The sequence below is a fragment of the Contarinia nasturtii genome, unplaced genomic scaffold (genome assembly GCF_009176525.2).
Source record: "Contarinia nasturtii isolate CC-2019 unplaced genomic scaffold, AAFC_CNas_1.1 Cnas_scaffold_533, whole genome shotgun sequence".
NCBI classification, from domain to species: Eukaryota; Metazoa; Arthropoda; class Insecta; order Diptera; family Cecidomyiidae; genus Contarinia; species Contarinia nasturtii.
In genome coordinates this window covers 122,187-131,680 of record NW_022197885.1, presented here as the reverse complement: position 1 = coordinate 131,680, position 9,494 = coordinate 122,187, and the positions used below count along the sequence as shown (strand labels likewise).

The 9,494-nt window shown below is 32.2% G+C and overlaps 2 protein-coding genes across 3 annotated transcripts; both read right to left on the bottom strand.

Annotated features, from left to right (window-relative positions):
• Positions 1–636: 636 nt before the first annotated feature.
• Positions 637–4,732, bottom strand: LOC116339477 (zinc finger protein 420-like). The gene is made up of 9 exons (XM_031765370.1): positions 4,547–4,732; positions 3,455–4,479; positions 2,030–3,385; positions 1,832–1,966; positions 1,690–1,754; positions 1,531–1,621; positions 1,439–1,466; positions 1,153–1,219; positions 637–965 (listed from the first exon to the last, which is right to left on the bottom strand). The coding sequence occupies exons 1-9, from the start codon at positions 4,682–4,684 to the stop codon at positions 742–744; spliced, it is 3,129 nt and encodes a 1,042-aa protein (XP_031621230.1). The 5' UTR covers positions 4,685–4,732; the 3' UTR covers positions 637–741.
• Positions 4,733–6,806: 2,074 nt separating this feature from the next.
• LOC116339901 lies at positions 6,807–9,107 on the bottom strand. 2 transcript variants are annotated; one of them, XM_031765996.1, is made up of 8 exons: positions 8,954–9,107; positions 8,752–8,874; positions 8,494–8,620; positions 8,231–8,420; positions 7,902–8,171; positions 7,753–7,840; positions 7,372–7,688; positions 6,807–7,308 (listed from the first exon to the last, which is right to left on the bottom strand). In XM_031765996.1, the coding sequence occupies exons 1-8, from the start codon at positions 9,005–9,007 to the stop codon at positions 6,996–6,998; spliced, it is 1,482 nt and encodes a 493-aa protein (XP_031621856.1). In that variant the 5' UTR covers positions 9,008–9,107; the 3' UTR covers positions 6,807–6,995. The 2 variants fall into 2 exon arrangements, with proteins under 2 accessions (XP_031621856.1, XP_031621855.1); XM_031765995.1 differs by having other exon boundaries at positions 8,494–8,650; positions 8,954–9,106.
• Between the last annotated feature and the right edge of the window lie 387 nt (positions 9,108–9,494).

The window sequence follows — 9,494 nt, the reverse complement described above, 5'->3', positions numbered from 1 at the left end:
GTATATTCGTATCTTTTTTTAAATAATGATAAAATACATGATGTAAGGACAAACTGCTCTTATTTTTAAACATGTTTCTAAACGTCTTATATTTGAAACGAGTGTGTTTACAGAATTTTAATAACTCAATTCTTGAAAAAAATGTAAAAATTACTTTTACTGACAATGAGTAAAAAATTCAGTATAGCAACATTTGAGTTGAATAGAAATATCATACTTACTTCCAATATTACATATTGGCGCTTGCAAAGAGAATGATAATAAAAAATAAACCAAAATCAAGGATAACTAATTCAATGCAATAGACATTTCAAAAAAATGTGTCGGAATAAAAACTCAACTTCGAATTTCACTCCCCTGAAGGATTTTCCATAAGTGTGAGCAGAAGGTGAGATATGAAGATGAGTTTTTATTCTGACACATTCAAATGTGAATGATAAAGATTTACAAGAGATTCAGCAACCAATCGATATTTTTGGCGATGGAAAATAAATTAAGAAATGAAGATCAAGAAAAGTCATATTTAGATGAATCAATATCGTAAAGTATTTGTAAAAATGAAAACCCTTATCATTGTGAACATATTAAGGTATTAAGTATATCCGAAAACAGTTTTTTTAAATCAATAATGCTGGTTGTTTTTTCTAATAATCGGTTTAATACATTTTTTCAGGTGAGCAAATAGATCTGAAAATTATTATTTGTAATATGCATACATCATGAACCACGAACAATTTTACTCTAATTGAAAAGTTCTTCTTTCGATGAAGTCAAGGTAGCAGTAATTCCAGTTCGTTTTCCATCGTGAATGTTGAACGTTCGATGTGGATTGTTCACGCTGTTTGTCGGAAGTGGATGTGAAGAGTTGATTGTGTGATCAATATGTCCTGTGGTCCGTCTATGTTGTTGTAATAAGCTATTGGTAATGAAACGCATGCCACATTCACAAATAAATGGTCGATCGCCTTGATGAAATTAAAAATGTTATAGTTAGATCTGTAGTTTTGGATGCTCTAAACGTCAATTTAGTTTCCAAATGAATTTCTTTATAGCTTTTATTTACACCTAACGTGTATGGCTCTTTAACATACAAAAGCTCTGAATAAGAACGATTTTCAGACTTTTTTATAATTTTATAAAAGTATGTCTCACCAGTATGTCGCCGCACATGCAATGTTAGGTCGTTTGATTGCGTAAATGCCCGTTCACAGTGAGGACACTTGGAAAATAAATTAGAAATAATCATAGTAAATAGATTAATATTAAATTTTTATCTGGTCCAGACTTTTATTCGAAGCAATTAACTTGAAACAATGTCAATCCTTATGTCTATTCGGACATGGTTTGACAACTCTATCGACTGATGAAGCAAAAAAATTTGGGCAAATAAAAAAGAAACAATATCTGAAAGTCTTTTAATTGCTTAAATCAATCATACCTTGTATGGCCGTTCACCAGTATGGGTCCTGATTGAAAAAAATATATGTAAACAAATAAGTAAAAAAGAATAATTGTTTTTCAACTATCTACCTCATATGGCGAACTAATTTATTCGATCTTGTGAATCCTTTGCCACAAATATTACACACACACGTTTTTTCACCGGTATGCGTGCGCCGATCTAAAAAAAAGTAGACGAATTAGACCCTTTGAACTTAAAACTAGCTATACACTTTTGTAAATCCTTACGACATTGCAAATCCGATGATCGGGGGAATCGAGCCTTACAAGATTCAAAATCACAAATGAATGGTCTGTTGAAAAAAAAGAAGATTTTCGTAGATTTTTTTTTTCGAAAATATGAAAAATACAACTTTTTGAATGATTTTACCGTTCGCCAGTATGCCGTCGAATATGCACTGTTAAATTGCTTGAATTCGAAAAGCTTCTGCCACAGTATGAACAAAGATGTCTCTTATTTTTAACTTCACGTTTTTCTGGTGGTATGTGCACACGCTTATGGGATCTGTATGAATAGAATTTATATAAAATGTGTGTTCTACATCATACTGTCGAAAGCTATACTCACTTGAGATTGTCGGCTCGTCTGAATGCTTTATTACATACATCGCAAATGAACGTTTTTTCACGTGTCAAATGAAGTTTTGTGTGCGCTTCCAATTGTTCTAATTTATAAAATGATTTTGTGCATTGATCACAATTATAGGACTTTGAATTGGTCTGATATTCACTGAAATGTTTTGTTTCCTTTTCGTGGTAAATTGCTACATGTTTTTCCAAACTGGACTCCCAGAAGAATCGTGAATTGCACATGTTGCATATAATATGTTTATGTTCATTTTCACACTGTTGACGCTTATGCTTTGATAATAATGCTGTGTTCGGAAAGCATTGCATGCAATGCATACATTTTATATCTTGAAATTCATGAACAGCGTGATCAATTTTCATATGGCAAACTATTTTGTATACTCGATCGAATGTTTTCTGACATTTCTCACACTTGTGCATATTTTGCACACCATCAATTTGTTCATCTTCATTTTCGGTTTCGGAATCTGTTAATGACAATTCCCAGCCACAGTCATTATTAATGCGATAGACATTTGAAATTTCTTCGAATTTTGATTGCATTTCATGTTGGCTGGTATAATCGATAGCGCTAATGTCATGTTCATTTAAATGTCTTTTTAAATCATAAATTTTTTCAAATTGCAAATTGCACACCATACATTGACACATTTTGTGGCCATTTGGTTGAGTCCACGATGTTAAATTGGTTTTATTCGTCTGATTTTGTCCGGTTTTCTTATGCACGGTAGCTGTATGAAGTTTACGATCTTGATATGTCTCAAATGTAGCGTCACAGTATCGACATGGTTGTTTTTTGGGTATGTGTGTGTTCATGTGCCTTTTCAAATGGCTTTTCTTGGAAAAACCTTGGTTGCATGTGTCACATTTCAGCAAATGCTTTCCAATATGGAGTCTGATATGATATTTCAAAGTTGTTCGATTCGCTAGAGTTTTCTTACAAAATACGCATTCATATCGTCCATTCACAATATTTGATTGATTCACAAGATCTTTATCCTCATCGTCATCATTGTTAGCATCGACTTTGCTATTATCATCACGTTTCTTCATGGGCGATTCTCTTTTTTCCGCTGAATTATGTGCAGTTTCGTCCGTTTCATGGTGGTTTTTTAAATGAATTTTTCTCTCGTTATAGGTTTTGAAAATAATGTCACATCGATTGCATGAAAATTCATCTCCATGACAAGTCATATGCTCCTGCAGCTCAATGTCACTTTCAAAACCACCGCGGTTACAAATTTCACATCGAATAAAAACTTTCGAAATGATATGTGTTCGAATATGAATGCGAAACGATTGCCGGTCAATTAATGTTTTATTACAATAAGAACTGAAAATAGAACAATACAAATTGCAATTAGAATCTAGTTCATTAAGCCTGTATAATTATTGATCTCACCAAATAAATCTTCCATCCAAGCATGTTGCGTTCTTAATAAACCTGTCCTCTTCATCACTATCGATTTTTCGGTGAAGAAGTATATGCCTGTTTAAGTTCGAACCCTTTGCAAATCCACGATTACAATATTTACAATGCAAAAGATTTTTACCAACGTGCCCCCGAATATGAAGTTTTAAAATTTTACGATGCGACAATGTTTTAAAGCAAATTGGACATTGTAATCGGCCATTTATTTCTTTTGCAGAATTTATCAATTGTAGCTCTTCATCATCAATCGATGCTGTATTAATTGATTTTGTTGAGTTGGAATTATTATCGACCGTAGTTTTTGTTGTGTTCTCACCTCGTTCATCCTCATTGAATTCTTCAAGTACAGTTTTTGATGTACATACTTGCGTATTCCTTGGTTTTGCAATATTGGTTTTTCGCAAAACTTTATTTTTCGTTGATTTTTCATGTGTTGCCTTATGACGATCCAGATGGTTTTGTTTGGCAAATCCACGATCACATATGTTACAGTGTTTCAAATTTTTTCCCAAGTGAAGTCTGATGTGTAGTAAAAATGTTCTTCGATCGGCCAGCGATTTGTCGCAAAGTTCACATTGATATCTGTTATTAATCCGTTGAGCACGATTAACCAGTTGAAAATCTTCATCCAATTCATGTGTTTCTTTTGATTTTTGACATGATTTCTGTGACTCATCGCTGGAGGTCCCTTCACCTCCAGTATCTTCATGAATATCATCATTACAATTGAAATTGTCGTCGTCATCGTTATCGTTATCGTGATCAACATTCTCGTCAAATAAATCATCTTGTATACAGGACACTTGGACCAATTCAGGAACTATAACCGTTTCTTCAGCGTCGTTTTCAGTTTTTACAATTCTATCCCCATGGATTATAAGTTTCATGAGATTGTCATTGCTGTCAATGCACATATTCTTGAAATGGAATGATTCTTGCGCTTTATTTGTGCAATTTGAACAAATTGTTTGTGGCAATGCATCGTCAGGTAGTATCTATTAAACAAGAGGAATAGATGTTTATAATGGATGTGGAGCATGACAAAAGAAAATAAACCATTACATTGATAGCTGTACACTCTACTAGAATTTCGGCTATTGTTAAATTTTCCGATTCTAGTTGTTGTTTAATACTAAGCATTTGACTGTGGTCGAATTGAGCAAGGCATGTTCGACACGTTTGAATATCTGTTCCAAACATTGTGTTTAAAACAAAATATATAAACTATTTTTATTACTAATTCACTCATAGACACTGAAATGTCACGCACAATTTGTGAAATGTCAAAACATTGGAAATGTCAAAATAGTGGAAATGTCAGACAGAATATGTCTACTATGTTTTTTTAGCACAACTCAGTAATTTAAAAAAAATTATTGGAAGAAATACGTTGAAATAATCTTCATTTTTCTGCTGTTGCCAAAATTTTCTTCAATAGAGATTTTTCATCTGTATATAACGAAAATTGTTATATGCAGATTAACATTTGGTGAAGATATAGTTGAATCTTGTGAAATTTTATCGAATTTCAAAACAGAAAAATTGGCAATATCTCTATTGTCGTTATTTTTTTTTTTTAATTCCAAATCAACTTATTTCCAGAAATATTATTCAACGTCAAAATCGGTGAAATTATTTTCACGATTTTAAGTCATGCTTTGCATTTAGATCCTTTTAATATTAATTTCTGCAAAGTTATAGAATATCTATTGGTATAGATCAAATACAATAAAGAAATTCGTATTTTTCTCAACAACATCGTATGCATCGATCTATATGCACAATATTCGTGCTTAATCGGTAGATAATATAATCGGCAGGGTTTTCTTTTATTAGTAGAATTAGAATAGTTTTTTTGTTGGCATTATCTGTTTATACTCGGTCCGTCATTGCTTCTGTCGCATAATCTTTGACCAAATGCATTCCGATCAAAATAGTTTGAATTATTTTGCTAAAATTTAGTGTTTACGTTCATTTCGTTATAGTGCATTTCATACAGTCTTACATCGAAACGCTACGCTTAAGTATTCAATTTAGCAATAAAAATGTGGTGTTTTCAGTTGTTATTTCTTATTTCATTATACATTTCGATTAAATCTCTTAATATAAATTCAATTAACAAAAAAATCACGCATGCAGGGGAACTGAGTGATAAAGAACTAGATACGAATTTAGCTGACGATCAATTGATGTTTGCAAATGTGGTACTTTAAAAAAACGCATAGAACCAAAAATAACTCTCGTAATTTAAGTATTTGTTCATTCCGATAGGATATAATCAAAAATATTTTTGTTTTCTTTAAAATTCACAGATCTATCGGCATGGATTGCGAAACATCAACCTCGCTTGTCCCAACGATCCGTACAATGACCATTTTCCGGATGAATTTGATGAATTGACAAATGTAAATTGCAACGAAACACCGTTCACTTTCTCTCAATTGCATAAGATATTTTGATTTTCAGGAAGGCAAAAGACAAATGTATGAGTTGGGCCAATATTTTCGAAGGCGATACGATAAACTGTTGGGTGAAAAATATTCAACAAATAAAGTTTACGTTAGAACTTTGCTAGAACGATATCATCAGTACTCTCAAGCTTGGCTGGCACATTTCCACCGACCGCCGACGAAACATGGAACGAATGTATTCCGTGGCAACCAATTCCGATGCATACAGTGCCGATAGATTCTGTTTTTCTTTTGCGTAGATTGTCTATATGCAAATTATTATTAAATTATTTAAACCATTAATTTTTCAAATTTTTGAACATTTTGCACAGAAAATCAACAAAACACTAAATCCAGATCTTAATCTTATTTTTCATTCAGCACACGATTACATTATATCAAATTTGATGAATGCACTTGGCATTTTGCAGGTATTTAAACATTCTGTTTATCAAAATAACAGATTTCGTTGTAATAACAGTTGTTGCAGCAATACTTTCCATCTTATGCGTCCAGTGTACACTTTGAGCTGTATCAAACAAAGTAAAATAAGCATTATTTACAGATTTTCTACAATGAGTCTGAAAACGGAATTTCGGGACCTTTGATTATACTAAATTGCGGAGAGAAGTGCACATTGGATCAATTATATAAATTGTATAGCAATATTATTCCCAGCAAATTGGAGTCCAGATGTTCATAATATATACATCATGCGATAAGAGATCTCTTGATTTAAGGAATTCTCTCAAATTAAAAAACCAAGTATTAACAATATACATGTTCATTTCTAATGAAAAAAATTAATATTATTTGAAGAAAATACGTAAAAAATTAAACTTCCTCAATTTTCGCATAGGAAAAATGGACCTTTGGTTTATTAATTCTAGTCTTCTTTGATAATTTACAATTTCAATTTTGATAATTTACAATTTATTCAAAAAAAAAATTATTATCTATAATATTGTTTCTACACACACTTTCTTGGCACAGTGCTGGACAGTACCTTACAAATTTTTTAATTAACTTAAATTTTTCGCTTGTTCATCAAACAGGAGAAATTAGTCCGGAAAAATGAGTTCGCAACATGATTCTGAGTAATTGCTATCGCTATTATTTCTGTATGTTGAATCACTTTGATTATAAAGAATAGAGGTTCTGTCTTTGTGGCGTGCGCTTGATGTATCGCTGATATTCTTCCCATTTGGTCTAAATATTTTTGAGTTGACCGTGCTGTGCTCTCGAGACGATAAGGATCGTTTTCTGCTCACTGTTTTGGATTTTAATTCCAAGCAATCGGATTCATCATCACTAATTACAATACAGTCATCACTACCGCCAAGAATCTCAATCTTTACAACGTTATCAGTTACTCTATAAAGTAAAAATAAAATTTAACATTCAAAAGAAGACATTTGTTTCGCTCAGTATTCTTACTTGACATCAATTTTCTTTTCAGTCGATAATGATTCGTTGTCCTCTTCTAATGTAGACGGATTAAGAAATGAACGATTTGTGCGGTGCTTATCTGGTGGTCTAGCTGCTCGTGTTATATCGTTTATCGTTACTTCAAGAAATTCGCGTGAGATATCGTTATTGACAATGCGACAGTCTGTATTCAAGATTTCTTCTGGAATTTTCAACATAGAATCATCACCCACTTCATCAGTTATGTTTGGATGTACACGTTTAGGCTCTATCATTTGAAGCAGATTGGCCAAAGTATATGAGCCAGCATGTGAAAAATGTGTGATCTAAAGCAGAAATTTTCATTATTTTTCCTCGCAGAATTTTTACATTCAAATTACATTAACTCACATAAATCAAACCGTCATGCTTCTGATCAGCATCGCTATCGTTACGCGCAATTAATCGAATGTTGATAATTTTTTTCCTCTGGTATAATCTACGGATAGAGATAAATATGAATGTCAATCGAAAAAGAACTATAAATCAAATACACTTACGTTTTGTACGTATCCAAACTAAGTGCTTGATAATTTTGAATATAAATTTTTGGCTGGCCATCAAATTTGAATTCATTGTTGACATCTTTAATATGCGAAAGTGCTTCTGAGTTATATTTGAATAAATGCTTATGCTTAGTTCGATGAATGAATAATTGTTGCAGTCCATTCAATCTGACATCGATTTGATATCGAGCAGCCAATTCTACCAACACATCCAATGATTCAAGTGGTTCCGTTTGAAGAATAACTCTGCAATCCGGGTATTCACTGTTGAGTAGTACAAATTTCTAATATGTCCATATATTTTAATGGTAAAACAAACTTACTCAATGACATTTTTGATGTCTTCGCATGTACGATAGTTTTGTCCAATATCTTCGTGCAGTGACCCGCTCATTGTGTTGTCGAGGTATATGTCTGAGATTTTCGTCTTTTTTCTTGCAATTGTGCTCGATAGTAATACATTTCGACAATCGGTGAATTGGCCAGTGTACAAAGTGAGCTGATTAGGTTTTTCTGTAATGATTTTCATTTAAAAAAAATAATACTTTTTTTACAAGTTGAACTAATAATAAATGAATTAATTTACCATCTGTATGCAACAAAATCATCACGGAGTCAAGAGCGTTACCAGTAGGAAGACATGTTATTGTAAATGATTTTTTCAATCCATTGATAATCGTATCATCTATTCGCATCCATTGGTTTTCTTCTGGCTGCAGTCGAAAAAGATCAAACGGCATTTTCTTAACGATACAAGAGATTCATTTTAAATTTGATCAAATTGAAATAATAAAAAAGTGCTTGTAAAATTACAAATTTCAATCAAAGTATGTTCTTTTTTTACCTTCGGAAATGAACCAAGAAAACAATATGTTGTTTCGTTGCAAAAAAATAAAACATTCCCCACATACTGCGAACAGTCTGGGATTGGATACTGTGCTTGGGTGAAAATACATATCTTTGTACTCTGCAAATAGAAAAATTGACATTGTAAACAAATATTTACACACGTACAAACAATCTTGCGTCACACTACAGTTACTTACATTATCCGATGGGAATTCGTCAAATAAAACTTCTGGCAATTCCGGAATTTTCATAATTATTTATATTACAAACATTGAATTTACAGAAACACAAATTAACACATCTTTCACTATTCAAAACAAAACAATCGGACTGACTAAAGACGTTTTACTGTCGATTTGAATGTTGATTGATTTAAAGTGTCAAATGTGTAAGCTTATCTCGTTCAACACTTGATGGCGCTTTTATACACTTAAGAGATAATTTTGTACTGTAGACGAATTCAACAAGTTTCAATGATTATATCATAATTTTATTTGCATTGTTACAACCATTTCTGTAAAAAAATCGAATAAATTAAAAAAAAAAATCGAAATAAAAAAAATGTATTTTTTTCGTGCCCAGAACAAAATACAAACGTGATAAATAAATGCCAACGTTCAAAAGAAAGTAAACGTTTGTTGTTTGTTTCAGTGGCTCCATCTCAGTTGGCAGTTGTACACGGATGATAAATCATGTAACCAAACTGCATTTGTATTGGCACGCATACAATGATGGGGG

Excerpts from the sequence above, each read along its gene's own strand:
- LOC116339901 (XM_031765995.1), bottom strand. The coding sequence starts at position 9,007 with ATGAAAATTCCGGAATTGCCAGAAGTTTTATTTGACGAATTCCCATCG. Across the intron at positions 8,651-8,751 it reads TTCTTGGTTCATTTCCGAAG|AAAATGCCGTTTGATCTTTT; the intron begins GTAAAAAAAGAA and ends TGTATCGTTAAG. Across the intron at positions 8,172-8,230 it reads GACATCAAAAATGTCATTGA|TGAATACCCGGATTGCAGAG; the intron begins GTAAGTTTGTTT and ends ACTACTCAACAG.
- LOC116339477 (XM_031765370.1), bottom strand. The coding sequence starts at position 4,684 with ATGTTTGGAACAGATATTCAAACGTGTCGAACATGCCTTGCTCAATTC. Across the intron at positions 1,755-1,831 it reads CGACGGCATACTGGCGAACG|ACCATTCATTTGTGATTTTG; the intron begins GTAAAATCATTC and ends TTTTTTCAACAG. Across the intron at positions 1,220-1,438 it reads CTGGTGAACGGCCATACAAG|TGTCCTCACTGTGAACGGGC; the intron begins GTATGATTGATT and ends TTATTTTCCAAG.